This window comes from Amaranthus tricolor, chromosome 5 (assembly GCF_026212465.1).
Source record: "Amaranthus tricolor cultivar Red isolate AtriRed21 chromosome 5, ASM2621246v1, whole genome shotgun sequence".
In the NCBI taxonomy this organism is placed as follows: Eukaryota; Viridiplantae; Streptophyta; class Magnoliopsida; order Caryophyllales; family Amaranthaceae; genus Amaranthus; species Amaranthus tricolor.
In genome coordinates, this window is record NC_080051.1 from 14917007 (window position 1) to 14932496 (window position 15490).

General features: G+C 32.8%; 1 protein-coding gene across 3 annotated transcripts; it reads left to right on the top strand.

The window, feature by feature from the left end:
- Nucleotides 1-907: 907 nt before the first annotated feature.
- LOC130812763 (probable anion transporter 4, chloroplastic) lies at nucleotides 908-14053 on the top strand. 3 transcript variants are annotated; one of them, XR_009042117.1, is made up of 10 exons: nucleotides 909-1543; nucleotides 4568-4794; nucleotides 4924-5293; nucleotides 5418-5462; nucleotides 5586-5732; nucleotides 6503-6640; nucleotides 6719-6752; nucleotides 6907-7086; nucleotides 13277-13375; nucleotides 13492-14053. XR_009042117.1 is itself a non-coding variant. In XM_057678349.1 (9 exons), exons 1-9 carry the CDS (start codon nucleotides 998-1000, stop codon nucleotides 9688-9690), a joined length of 1791 nt encoding a protein of 596 aa, XP_057534332.1. In that variant the 5' UTR covers nucleotides 908-997; the 3' UTR covers nucleotides 9691-13270. The 3 variants fall into 3 exon arrangements, 2 of the variants coding, with proteins under 2 accessions (XP_057534332.1, XP_057534334.1); XM_057678349.1 differs by lacking the exons at nucleotides 13277-13375; nucleotides 13492-14053 and adding an exon at nucleotides 9587-13270 and having other exon boundaries at nucleotides 908-1543; XM_057678351.1 differs by having other exon boundaries at nucleotides 13277-14053.
- Nucleotides 14054-15490: the final 1437 nt, after the last annotated feature.

The following is a 15490-nucleotide window of genomic DNA, read 5'->3' on the forward strand; positions in this document are numbered from 1 at the left end:
TAGTCTGATTGCCTAGACACTGATTGAAGTTGGTTGACATTTTTGCATTAATTTATTTGTTTCCATAATTATCACGTGGTTTAATATTTTTGACATTTTTCATAAAATTTAAAATTGTAATTATAATAATCTAACAATGTAAATGACTGAATTTAATGATAAATTAAATGAATTTATGTCATTAAAGATTTTAACAAATATTGCTGGAAAAAGGGCAATTATGTACTTCTAGTAATTTAATAAATTGCAGTATAATTGGAATGAATGTAATTTATTTTGCATTATAATTTTTACCAGTGTATTTTCATTATTTTATCTATTTTTCAGTATAATTTTCTAAATTGTACATTTATATATAACAGTATAATTGGAATAATTATGAGTTATTGCATCCATTAATGTATAAATTTTTCCAAAAATGTAAATATGTAAATATGGTAAGTCAAAAAATGCAAATAAGTCAAATTTCATTAATACTATTCAATGAAAAAAAGACAAATGACAGACTTATAATTAAATTGCTTTTTGCTAAAATACAATAAAATTAAGGGAAATTTGGTACTTCTGAGTTTTGACACTATATCAAAGGTACGCCCCTACGTTTTTTTTATTATCAATGGTACCCTCGTACTATTGAGCGTTGTATAACTGTAACCTTTTTAAACTTTTTCCGTCTAAAATTGTCCAAAATCGTTAATTTCTTTTCTTTTCTATTATTTTTCAATTTAAAATATAAAAGAAAATTAACAGTTTTGAACGATTTAGGACGGATGAAGTTAAAAACGATTACGATTGTAAAACCTCAATAATACGAGATTTCAATTGATAAAATGTCAAAACTCAAAAATACTATTAATAATTTCCCTAAAATTAATAGCATGTATGATAACCAATTACCAATTATCAACAACAAGAAGCAACAAACAATAAACAATAGCCAACGATCAACAAGCCACCAGTCAATGGCCAATGACCATCGACTAACCGTCAATTATCAATGGGAAACAGTGGACCAGTGTCACTAACTCAGAATGCACCCGCCTACGTTCTGTCCCTTCCTCCTCCACTAACTTTTGCATCCAGGTATCAAACCATGGACACAACCTCCTTCTTATGCAATTCCAAATCTCGCTTTCGCACAATTTCCCCTTCTCAAAACCCTAATTTCCTTTTCTTCCATAACCATTCTCTCTCTTCTCAAATTACTTATGTTTCCTTCACCAATCAATTGATTCTTCCCTCCTTTGCCGGTATTCATTCTCCGATTTCGCCGACTTTCAAATTCCGACATGAATTCCCGAAATTACTTTCCAGAAAATCTAGGTTTTCTTCCGGAGATTCGCAGTCGTTTGTTGATGGAAAAAGTGAAGAAATTGAGTCGCCGAGTTTTGTGGAGTTTTTGACCTCTGAAAGAGTAAAAGTAGTGATGATGCTTGCTTTAGCTCTCGCTCTTTGCAATGCTGATCGTGTTGTTATGTCGGTCGCCATTGTTCCTCTTTCTCTATCAAATGGTTGGAGTCAAGCTTTCGCTGGCGTTGTTCAGGTTTAATCTTTAGTTTTGAATTTTAATTTTTTTTTTGTAATTGAAGATGTGGTTGGATGATGACTTTTGGATTATTGTATATTATGCTTGTTTTGATTTTTAAAAATTGTTTGAGGTTTCTGGAATTTTTGAAACTTATTGATCGGTTTTTGAGTGAATTTTGTGTTTCTGAATGTTCACAATGTGTTTGTTGTTCAACAGTTTTATCAGGCTTTTGTTTCACTATTTTTATTGCTTATTTGATCATTCTTCGGTATCTTGTAAAAAGATCTGCATTGCAAGCTATTTTGATTTATTGATGTCATTCGAAGTTCATGCATATTTTGCGGCGTTCATTTCACTTTTTTTGTTATTCATTTGGCCACTGATTGGTAGGCTATGGAGAACCTATTGTTATTTCGAGCAGCCCGGTCCTGACATTTTATGGGCCTAGGCCAAAGTAAAAAAATAGGCCCCTCATAATTAAAAAAAAAACCAAATCAAAATCAATAAACTACTGCTTATAATTTATAAACAACTCAAAAAATTTATAAAATTCTTGTACTACTTATCAATATTTATATGAAATTCAGATTTGGAAATTTAAATATGAAATCAAGTAAATTAAAAACCGACAATCGAGTAAATAATTTCAAAACAAAATAACATACCTATATTGCTTGTCAAGTATTTTCGAAATAAAATACTTATATTGCTTATCAATCATCAAGAATTTGAAATTGGAAATCAACAAATCTATATTTTGACATATTCACTTCAAAATTCAGATTCGATATTGCAGGCAAATAAGATTCAAGGTTCAACAATGAATTTATGAACCGAATAAACAACATGCAGTGAATCAGTAAATCATAAATTCCACAATGAAATTCAGATTCGAAATCAAAAATTGAAAACAAGAAATGAAGCATATTCCAAATCAATTAATCAAGAAATCAAGAAATTACATAATCAAGATGAAATTTAAGACATCAAGAATCGAAATTAACCTAATATTGAAATTGAACTTGATTTGGGGAGATGATAAAGTTGAAATTCAAGAGAAACAGGAATGGGAATTGATGAAGAGGTAATTCATATTGTAATTGAAAATCAGAGGATGAACTTGAAATCAAAATTCAAGACAAAATTAAAAACTAGGAAGGAAAAGGGAATGGAAAATTCAATTGAAATTGAAAAAAACTTAAAATTACAATGGAAATTGATGAAGTCATGGGGAGGTTGGAGAAGACAAACCAACGGAAAATACCGCCATACACACCGATGAAGGAGCCATACACAATGAAAAATTGATAAAGGAGTTAATTTTGAAATATGATGGAGGAGTAAATTTTGGAAAGAAGGAATCAATGGAGGAAATTTTGGAAATAATGGAAGAGTTAATTTTGGGGAGAAGGAATAAATGGATGAATTTTGGAAATGATGGATAAGAGTAAATGCACAGCACGCGTTTCTTTGCTATTGTTCCAATTTAACTTTCCGGTTTCCATATCAGTTATTAGAATTAGACCCTTTATTATTTTTTTAATCCTTAAAAATGGGCCCTCTTTAGAATGAAATATCTGTAGCTTGGGCCCTGGGCGGTGGCCCCTTTGGCCTACCCTGAGGGCTAGGCCTGATTTCGAGTTTATGAACAACTTTGTTTAATCATGGAGAGGAGGTAACTTTTATCATTTATACCGATGTTATTTGATATTCACTCAGATTTTCCCGTGTTTATTTCAGTTGTTCTGTTGCTCATTTGGTCACTGATTGGTAGATAGTAACAAATTTATAGCCTTTTTGAGTTTTTTTTTAAAGAATTTTTAGTGATATTGAATTCTCATTCGGATTTTGTTATGAAATTTCCTTATTTTGTGGCTCTAGATGGCATGTAAATTGATCTAGGCAAATGCTGATATATAGCTAAACCTCATTGATTGTTCTTAGATAGTTTCACCTAAGTGGGATATATTTAAAGTTAGTGTTAGGATTGAGAAAATCATGATACAATTACAACCTCTATGTACCTGTAATAGTAGAAGAACAAATGCATGGTGCATGTTGAAATTTTATGTTACTTGTGTCATTCATTATCTTCTTGGTGTTCATGCATACTGCATCATAGAATTTCTTGACATTCGTGAAATAAATATTTTTTCATATATGCCTAAAGATTTTGTTGCTTGGGTTGGTAATGAGTGGTGTATCGTTTTCATTGATATAATGTGTTGGTAAATTATAGGAAAACCGAAAAAGTAATACTCCCTCCCTTCCAAGTCCTTAATATGTTGCTACATTGGGTTTATTCTCTTTTTTGGAGTCGATAGTTAGCACTTACGATAGATAGGATAGTGTACATCATTCATCATCCCAACACCATTAAGTGGCTCTCAACTAGGTTTCCTTTTGAGTGAAGTTTTGGATTAGATGTATGTAAGTATTTAACTTCATAAAAACAAAAGAATGGTTGTTTTTAACCTACTATTAATAACAAGCATCATATGCAACTTACCATAAATATGATATGCATATGATTTGACGAGAAATTTCAAAATTAAATGAATACATATTTATCTTCATTGAAATTATACACAATTTGAATGGATACTATGAGCATTAAAATAGGGTTGGTGGAAGTGAAGTAAGTTAGGTTTTTGTCTTTTAGGGTTGATGGGAGAATGAATTCATATAAAACAAAACAAAAATAGTAGCAATTCGAGAATCAAGTCTTGTTTTAGTTGGAGCATGTACCACTTTGCCACTTTGCCTAGTAGGAACCTAGGTTTGATTCTCACTAGCCCCTTTCCTTCCCTTTCCTTAACTTACTCCATAAACAAATGTAGCAACTAATTTTTGACGGAAAACATAACAATTATGGAAGATTTATATCATAAGTTATCGGCTGAATTAATTGTTTAGATATTTCAAAAGGCTAGCTTGATTACTTTTGTATTAATTGTATTTTTTAGAAGAGAATTTCAAGTAAAACTTATGAATATATTGTTCTTGTTGCTGCTGATTTATTTGTTGTTGCAATGGCAGTCATCTTTTTTGTGGGGATACCTTGTATCACCAATTGCTGGTGGAGCTCTAGTGGATTACTATGGGGGAAAGACTGTTATGGGATGGGGTGTTGCTTTGTGGTCTTTTGCTACTTTTCTTACTCCGTGGGCAGCTGAAAAGTCTCTTTGGGCTCTGCTTGCCATTCGAGCTACACTTGGAATTGCAGAAGGTGTAGCTCTTCCTTCAATGAACAACATGATATCAAAGTATGAACACCAAATGCTCTATTCCTTATTAATGTGAATGTTTTTTAGCTGCTAACTTAAGGTTTTATTTCTCTTCTTTGTGTCTTATATATGCAATTGTTTAATTTTCTAAAATTACTACTTTTCTAGATGGTTTCCTCGAGCAGAACGAGCAAAAGCTGTTGGTATAGCAATGGCTGGGTTTCAGCTTGGAAGTGCTATTGGACTAGTACTTTCTCCCATTCTCATGTCTAATGCTGGTGTTTTTGGACCATTTGTGATATTTGGATTATCCGGATTTCTCTGGGTTGTGGTTTGGCTGTCTGCAACTTCCAGTATTCCAGAGAGAAGCCCACAGATTTCTAGTTACGAATTAAATTACATACTGTCTGAGAGGCAAAAACCTCATCCATCCAATGCTGGGAAGACACACAAAGCTTTTGTGATCCCACCTTTTAGGCGAATGCTCTCTAAGCTTCCTACATGGTCACTTATGGTTGCCAATGCCATGCATAGTTGGGTAAGATCTCAATCTAGATGACTATGGCGTCTTACAGTATTGCATATCACACTAACTTCATCACTTGATATAATAGAAATTTGTTTACCTCCCCATTAAGTCATAGTTGTATTTCACTGTGCAGGGATTCTTTGTTATTCTGTCATGGATGCCTGTATACTTTAAGAGCGTGAGGATCTAAATTTTGATATTCTTGCTTTTTTTTTATTTTTTTATTTTTTTTTTATTTTTTGTGGAAATCACATGCCATACGATTATTCTATAATTGATTGTTTATTTGAATGTTTTGCAGGTATATCATGTTGATCTTAGTCATGCGGCTTGGTTTAGCGCTGTTCCCTGGACCATGATGGCCCTTTTGGGATATTTCGCAGGTGCTTGGTCAGATATGTTAATCCAGCGTGGTTTAAGTGTCACTTTGACCCGAAAAATCATGCAGGTCAGTACTTGATGATTTTGCGGGATTTGTTTATTTGTGAGTTGCCTCTCTTTCCCCATGTACCAATTCTTGGAGTTGAGTTCCTGATCTCTCCTCTTTTTTGTTTCAACCTTTGACGTTATGTTACATAAACATTTATGTGTATATAGGTGGTATGACACACTTTTGAGAATTTTTGAAGGGGGAGCATACTTATTTGAATTAAGTCCATTTTTTCATGTTTTGCAGTCATGCTTCCACGAACATACTTTATCTTTAGGAAAATTTGGTGCTTGCAAATAGGCATCGACCTTGATATATAATCAACTCCTACGATTTTTTGATCAACTAATGAACTTGATAAGACACTTTGATTATATTTCATTTTTGTACCTGTGATATTGCTTGTCTGTGTTAACAAATGAGAATTGACCTGTTAGTCTGGCAGGATATGTTTGGTGCTGAACAACTCAGTTCGTATAAACATTTCATTGGTATGAAGTTGGCCATTGTCATGCCAATTTTATCTCATTTGTGAGGCCATGTTTAGTTAAATTTTTGTCATTCATGTTTTTATAAAATGTACATTGATACAAAGTGATTTAGTTCTGCTGCAATATATTTTCTGTATTTGACTTGGTTGGTCGCGATGATCTTGTTATAAATCTTTGTGAACTTAGTTTAAACTTTGTACTATCGTCGTATTTGCTTCATCCATCCTTTTCATTTACTTTTTATAGGCTCCCTCAAACTGTTAAAAAATTAACAATTGATCTGTTCATTGTGTGCAGTCAATAGGGTTTTTTGGTCCTGGCATTGCTCTTGTTGGCCTTACTACAGCTTCAAGCCCAATGATAGCTTCTGCTTGGCTTACATTAGCTGTTGGACTAAAGTCATTCACTCATTCTGGTTTTCTTGTCAATATACAGGTTTGTTGCTTTAGAAAGTTTATGTGGATTCAGTGTATCATTTTATTGACTTTTTATTTGGTTCTCTTGTGGTGCCAGGAAATTGCTCCTCAATATATTGGCGTCCTACATGGTAAAGATTTTTAGTTCATTTGATATCTAAAAGTTTTTGTTTGATGTACTTGGAAAATTTCATGAATAAAATTCAAGATGACAAAATGATGGTATATTCTTCAATTCGTAAGTGTTTGAAGTCTTACTTGATGAAGTTTATTATCTGTTATTAGGACTGGCTACTACAGCTGGAACTTCAGCAGCGATTCTAGGGACAATTGGGGCTGGATTTTTTGTTGAATGGTTTGGATCTTTCAGAGGATTTTTGTGGCTGACATCATGCTTGTATTTCTTGTCTGCTTTGTTCTGGAATCTATTTTCAACTGGAGAGCTGGTAGATTTTGACGCATCCAGTAAGTGTTATACCTCTGTTTTTGATTCATTAAGCATGTTTCTATTTTTCACATTCAGTGTAATTGTAGATTTCTATTGCAACGTTGTTATACAATGATGGGCTGTTTGGTTCACTAGAAGAGAAATGAAAGGAATTGAGGGAAAAAAAAAGTAAACTCCCTAGAGTTCTTCACATGCTTGGTTAGAAAAAGAAACAAATAAAAACCCTTCAAAATTCCTTCATTGAGTTTGGCTGGTTTCCCGTGCCAAACTTTTTAATCTTCATGCCCAACTTGTCTTGAGCATTCCAAACCTCTGTCATGTCTGATTAGTTCCTCAATCCATATTCCACCATTTGCACTATTGTCATTACACTGGTAGCATATAATATCCTTTATTGACCCCACTTGCTAGAAGTCCCTTCTTCTTCAATAGCCTTGATTGCAACTCAGGCTATCAAACACACTTGCGCCAGCAATTTTTATATTGACATAAAACTGAAACATATTCACATGCTACTTTCTTTTCAATTACCTCCCAAGTGTTTGAACTTGAGTTTTCCTGGGTAAATCCATTGCCTAAATTTCCCTTCCAACCATGCGATTGTGGTTTTAAGTTTTAATCAACTACAATTTTGTAAATGTAAATTGCAAATCCTTGAGTATTACAAACATCAAAGTAGCTCTCTAATGTATGCTGCTAGTTAAGGAATACTTTAGGATCGTTGCTATTTCCACTAAATTGAACCATGTTATTAAAACTTGGCCGAGTCAACTCGAAATAGGCGAGTTAACACAGATTTTCTGTTCACCGTTCCGAGATCTTGCGTTCTTTACGTCGTGTAAGAAAACGGCGCTTCTAGACGCAAATCGATCAATTTTACTGTTCTGAAACGATGTATCTCACTTAATACGGGCGGATTTTCATCTTTATCGTGAGATTGTAGCAATCCACCATTAAAGAAGTTAGAGCTCGACATTGAAGCAGATGAATGAGGACGGATGGATGCTGAAGTCTTTGGGTTAATGTAAATTGAAAAAGTAAATAGAAGTCTTTTGGAGTAAAAAGTAAAAACTGATGGAGTTAAGTCTGAAAAAGTAAGGTGGAGTGTACTATGCTTGCTACCTGTCATCTAGTTTTGTTTTTGAACTTCAATTTATTAATTAAAATTATCATGCGAAGCTTTGAGCCTTTGACATGAAAGGTTGGTTATTTTTCATAAAAAGTTTTTGAAATAATGAAGTGCTCTTTTATTTCTAAATTTTTCTTATAAATATTTATATTTGTGATTTTATTATTTTGTTAGTAGATAATTAAGTTATTAATTACTTCTATATTTTTTATGATCATAATTTTTAAAAATATTAAATTCTTACTAGCAGTATATTTATTTATTTATATATGGGCGATAAGGTAAACGATATTACTGTAATTTTATTAATTGTAATATTCTTTTAATATTAATATATAAGGTTGAATTGCATTAATTAGTATAATTAATATTTTAATATTTTTAATTAAAATGATAAATACTTTTATTAAATATCAATAATCATCCTGTAAAATTATATTGCGATCTGTCCCGTGATAATCGAATTTTCCCATTCTCGCAACGTGATTTGGACTATGTTAAATTCCACAAGCTCCATTTTGAAATCTTAATTTTCATAAGGCTACTTTGTTTTTACAAGATGAGTTTGTGTACATTTGAACCCTCAAACTCTCTATTTGCTTGTACACTGGTAAAAGGTACCACCTCGTTTCTATTATGACCATTATCATTAGCTAGCGAGCAATCATGCATACAAATTTGCTCTATCTCTACTATAGCTTGATTCAACATAGGCCATATTCCTATGCAACTTTGTAGTATGTTGTTGTCAAACAATCTTCCATAGGCATCTCCACTCTAGCATGAGTAATAAGCATAAGAACAAAATAATCCACACAAGCGCACAAAATCTACAATACTCAGTTGCTGACAGATTTAGCTATCGCCTAAAGGTCGTTGGACATGGAAAAAAAAATCGCGGTTGTGGATGAGTTTGCGGAAACGAACGCAATGTCGCAGAAAACGACCATAACAGAAAAATAACGCAAATCGCGGCCGATGCAATGTGTTTTTTTGAATAATAAATCACGTAAAGAGAGTTTTGAACTTATAATTCCATTTTTGTTGTTGAACTACGATTATTATGCAATAATATGCAATTAGCTATTATGATTGCAATATTTGAAATTCTTTTAGCGTATAATTAATTAGCTTATCAGTTATTAGTTATTTATTTTATTTATCAACTAAAAATATGAGTAACTATAATAGAAGTGATTGTAATAATTAATGTTAATGGGTATTAATGATTTTTAGCAGAAAGACAAATAACATTGTAATGGTGAAATATTGTTATAACCTTAAAATAACGGGTGTTAAACGCTGCATCATGGTCAACGCAGTGTTTTGATCGTGAGTTCATGCATCGTTATATAACGAGGTTTAACGTTGCGACAACTTTCAAATAGGTTATATAACGAGGTTACGTAACATAACGGGGGAGTTTTTATTCCATGTCGCTGTACTGAATGCCAGTTGCAATTTAGCCGTAGGCCGTAGCTATATGAGTTAGCTGTTGCCGCTTTTCTCCGGCGAACCAATTCAAGCTTCACCAAAACAACTTGCCAAGCTTCGCTTCTAGCGCCAAATTGTTCCTGTGTGATACTGGAAACAATTCTTTAATGAACTAGATCTTGATTCTTTGATCATTATCCTTAACCAAGATTATTGTACTGGATTAGGAAGTTTGTTCTTGCTATCCAGCTAGGTCATGCAATAAGACCACTCTCTAGATACCTATTGTTCCTGTAAGATAAATAAGGGTTAGTGAGGCCCGGAATGTTTTTCCGGGGTCCTGCTCCGACACCCAAGCCAATATTTGAATGAGATGATTTGCCTTATAGGTGCTTTCAGGTGCACTGTGGCTACAAGGTGGATTACTACTTAGGACTTGTTTTGCGTGAGGCTTTGTGGTAAAAGGACTGTTGTGTGTAATACAATGTACTTAATCTTCTTTAAAGTGTCTTTTGAAGATCAACGTGAGTACTTGAAAAACAGCTTATATTCAATGCACAAGTATTAATTGTTCTTGAGATTGATATTCTTAATATACTCCTCTTAGTAGGAAATTTTTGTTACCTTATTTATGGTGTCTCTTGGAGTCTTTATAGTCCATCATTTGGTGTAAGGAATGATTTTCCTAGACTGTAAGACTAAACTTTTCTTCCCAAATTGTTGACTAATCTTCTCTTCCAGAATGATCTTCTCCCAGATTCCATGAGATTAAATCTTCAGCACATACAATGTGCCCCCCAAACTCTTGAATTCTAAAATTAGAATTCCGAGGTTTGTATCATTACAATTCTTCTGACAAGATAGAAACTTAAAAAATTTTCTTTTCTGAAAACTTTACCTTACTGAAAAACAAATGCACTTGAATTACCATCTTTGGATTTTGGGGAAAAAATATGATTTGGATGAAATATGGTAAAGTTAATATTGGAAATTAGTTTTCAAACATTCATTATTTGATAAATTAAATTAAATATAAATTTGCTGAGATTATTCGATTAACTTCCTTGATTTTCGATTTGTTTTCAATTAAAAATTGGTTTGGGTTTACAACAGTTCAGTTAATTATCGATTTGAGTTTACAAAAATTCGACTAAAAATTAATTTGGTTTTAGTAGGTTTGAGTATATCGAGTTGGATATGGCTAAGTTAGGTTACTATTAGGTTCGGGTAATCTCGGACAATAGTTATATGTTGGTTACAAAATTCGGTCGCAGTTTAGATTCAGTTTTTCAATTTTCGATTATCAATCGGTTCAATTTAATTTCGTTTCGAATAATGTCGGTTTGATAAACTTTAAACAAGAACATATGTTCGGATCGGATGAGGTATGATACATTAGTAAAAGGGTATATTGGGGATTTTAATCTTGGTTAGTTAGGTTAGGGAAGGAAAATTAGTATGAATATTCAAGATGTAATAATTCAGCAGCTAGTCTCTTGAGAGATCGTCTCTTTGAGAGACGTATCTGAAGCCCAGCCCATTAAAGATTAACGCCTACTTACCGTATTTTTAATACATACTTACATTATCCTTAATGTTTATTTACCGTATTCTTAATGCCTACTTTCAATATCGTAAATGTCTACTTATATCATTCTTAATATCTACTTATAATATTTTAAAAAATATATAGTAGGCGGTCCCGATTTGAGGTGGTCTCTCTCATAAGAATTTTGTGATAATTCAGGGGATATGTTGTGAATGAAATAAAGTACCACTTGCGAGTTTGGGCAGCACTCGAAGCCTACCTATTGTAGTTTTCTTTCGTTGCATTTTCATATTCTGTTGTTTGTCATGTGTAGACTCTTTCTTTAGTCTTAACACGTAGGTTACTTGCTTACACTACCGTCGTAAGACAAGTTAAGCTTATCCGAAACTAAGCAGGCAAGGTTAGTAACTAAGTAGTAAAGCTTCTTGTGGGCTAAGTGAATATTTATATGTATTACTTATGAGAACTTTACAAGGCTTTTCCAAGATAGTTTATATAAATGACAACGGTACCTATTTATAGGCAAGCCCTTTAACTCATAACTTTTATAATTCTCTACATTATTTACAATCTAAAAAGTCCTATAAAATATTCTAGAGCCATCCTTTTTAAAATGTTCTAGAGACTTCTACAATACTGTAGTATATGCAAGATTTTACTAGTATGTTCTAGGACCTTTTGGAATTTTTAGACTTATCCTACATTTATATGATATTTCTAGAGTGTTCTAGTCACTACTAGAACATTCTAGATATTTCCACTAAATCTTTCTAGTTTCTTCTAGAACATTTTAGACATTTCGGATTAATTTAATCTCTTCTAGAATGTTCCGGACTAATCTTCCCGATATTTGGGGTTTAAAATGTTTACTCGTGACATGTACGATTTACAACTGGATCAGAAGCTGTCTACTACATAAATTTCGATTCTGGTTTGGAATTTGGGTTCACATGTGAACAACTTTAATAATCCACTTGTTTTTTTTGTCTTATTCTCCAACCCAATTACACTATCCACTAAATTTCATCCAAATCATTTTGGGTGCATTCTCATAGGGAAAGAGGGAGTACAAGAATTTTTTTGATGTTTGCCTTGCAAGTTTGACATAATTTACGAAAAATCTACTTTTATTTCCTTGCAAAACTTGAATTTTCTCAATGTAAATCCTTGAACTCGACCATGCACTGTAATGAAAATTAGACCTCTCTCACTTAGCGATGCGTATTTGAAGAATGAATACTTACCCCAGCAACTAACGATGATCGAATCGCAAGACACACTGGTCTCTTCTCAACCATTGTAGCTCGAAAACACCTGTAATACTTTTAAGGGTTCAGATGTTAAGGGATGTGTCTGGACTCTAAACTCTTGCTCTCACACAAAATGAACTACAATCAATCACTCTGCTTAGAATATTCTAAATTTTATTTCTCAAAATTCAGAACTGAGTTATTGTGTTCCCAATATGAGACTTAAATACAATCAAACTTTTAATTGGAATAGAGTACATGAAATAATGTACATGGAATGTAAATAAACTATCTAAGCTTTATGTATTACTCACAGAAGATGTTGCCGAGTCGTTGCCTGATCATCATCGCCTAGTTGTCTCCACATTCTTCTTCTACTTTTCAATCTTCACTTAGCTACTTGCCTATATTAACTGTATTAGCAAGCTACCATAAGCTACTAATCAGATTATTGGACATTTCCATAGCCCGATGTTATCTGTATGTGTGAGGACTCCAAACTCTGCTCACCGAACCTCCATTAGGAACTTGAGAGTTAAGGGAGAGATTTGGGGGAACTCTAAAAGGAAAATTGGTGCCACAAATAGTCAACCAAACATTCTCCAAAGGAAATAGGTGCACCACACACCTTTGCCTTTCATGATTCACAAATCATAAACCAAGCAACGTCATAGCCAAGTGACCCTGAATATAAAATGCTCCAGCTTTCTCATTGGCATTTCCTGTAGTAAACACTGTACGTTAAACACTAAACATACTGCTTTGTTTACTCGATCTTTGTCATTACAATCTGCCACTCACCATGTTTTCACACTGATAAGCTCCGTTAATTCTCTAAATTTCAGGTTTATGAACTAGGCTCTGTAAGTTTGCTGTCACGTGTCTGTAAATATCATGGACTTAAACATACAATTGAAGAGGCCTATGAAGAACGGAAGGAATAGGTTCGGCTGCATCTGTTTTCACCCAAAAGCACATAATTTTGTGAATCACTCTTCCTGTGAATATAGAAATCATGTTGTGATTAAGCAACTGTGTATAATTCATAAAAATTGTATAGGGACAAGAAAGGAGAGAGGCCATCATCAGTGATTTGTGAGTTATAAACTACCCAGCTCCCACCACAGCTTGATCGATTCTTCTCCAGGAATCGACAAATGATTAACTTTCAGCGGTGTTCTGGAAATGCCAAAAAGGCTGTATAAACGATTACCATTCCTGGATGAGAACTGATCATTTTGTCTATTTGGTACTCACGCAAAGATTGGCCACAGCTTCATCTCTGCAGGCCCTTACCTTCCCAGTTGAGGTTTTGTGATCTGTATGGGGACTACCCATATGCCATGTTAATAGTTGCATATATTGGGCACTACTGTGTAAATCGATATGAATATATGATTACTCGGGGGAACATATTTACTCCAGAAAGGCCCCTAATCTTTTTGCACCCCTTACTGTTGTAATCCTTGGGACCCTTGACAGATTACTGGATTTCATGCACTTGCCTATGTAATAGTTTATATAGTGGTTGTGCATTAGATATATACTTCAATCAAGATCTTTTAACTCTACTGTAATAGAATTGGATTTTGTCTTGAATTAAGTATCTCTTTCTTCATGCATGGTCATGTGTTTGATTTTCATCGAACTTTTTTTTCCTCAACCTATCATGCAAAAAAATAAAAAACTCTACCATACAACATACTCTCTTTTGAGTTTCTGATTTTATAATACTTACTTTTACGTCTCTTTTTGAGTTTATTATATCTACATTTCAAAGGCATCACATTTTTTTCCTCAAATTGTCATCTATATATTTTGTTTGTCTTGATATTTTTTACATTTTAAATATTTTGTTTTGTTTTATAAAGTCAAATCATCAAATCAAATGGTGGCCAAATATAATTTTAGTACTGATTATACCACTTTTGTTTCATAATTATGCTCCTTTGGCACCCTGCTCTATTTGTAACAGTTTTCAATTTGAAATATCCCAATAATATTAATATACTTTCTTTATTGAAAAAATTTTCTATCAGTTTTTTAATAAAACTACAAAATATTGAACTTTTGTCCGTTATTTCAACAATAAAAATAAAATTATGAAGTACACGTAGGTGCACATAGTCATGGGGGCACGAGTACTTCTATCTCACTCATTTTGGATCGATTATCATTTTAGTCTATTTTTCTCATTTTGTATTAATTTTATTTTTTGACAATGATCTATCACTTTTTTTAATCTCATTCACACATTTTAACTCTCTTATAATTTCATTTATACGATTCATCCTCTTCCTTTATTTATTACCAATATTCTGTTTTCTCTTAAAAATCACATCCTTTCTCTTTGATGCAATTTGATGAGGATAGAGATGTATATCTTATTAATTCTCTGGCTTTACAATACTAGCTTCGGTCTTTTCCCTAATTTAATACGATTCGTTTTATGAGATCATTTTACTTTGAGACAGACTCATATAATTAGTTAAATTCGCTATATAATCACCGGGATTTGTGAATTTGATAAGGGTATCATTAGTTGGTGATTGTAAGTTTTGTTTAAGGGAAATTCCACATGGTAGCATTCAATTTTTATGAAACGCCAGTGGTAGTACTTTTTAAAGATTTTTTCACATGGTAGCATCCAGTTTATGCACTATCTGACTGTCGTAGCATTTTCCGTTAAATTCTTGTTAATTTTTGTTTAATTCATCATTTTGTAAGATTTTTCCACATGGTAGCATCAAATTTTTGCTCTCAAATGTTTAACTCATCATTTACACGTTTTATTTATCGATTAATTTATCAACGCCCTTAAATGTTGTAACAATTTTATTTTCATTGAAATTATTGGTATTATAAAGTTCAAAGGTATATTACAATCACTAATAAATAGGAGTAATTCAAAAGGTGCATTTTATAAGCTTAAAAGGTGCATTTTATAAGTTCAAAAGGTGCATTCCAAGTACTAATACATATCTATTTAATTGTTACAACATTTAAGGGCGCTGATAAATTAATCGGTGAATTAAACATTAAAATTGTAAATTAAACAT

Coding starts and splice junctions, on each gene's coding strand:
- LOC130812763 (XM_057678349.1), top strand. CDS start 998: ATGGGAAACAGTGGACCAGTGTCACTAACTCAGAATGCACCCGCCTAC. Junction 5,463..5,585: donor TGCCTGTATACTTTAAGAGC/GTGAGGATCTAA, acceptor AATGTTTTGCAG/GTATATCATGTTGATCTTAG. Junction 6,641..6,718: donor GTTTTCTTGTCAATATACAG/GTTTGTTGCTTT, acceptor TTGTGGTGCCAG/GAAATTGCTCCTCAATATAT.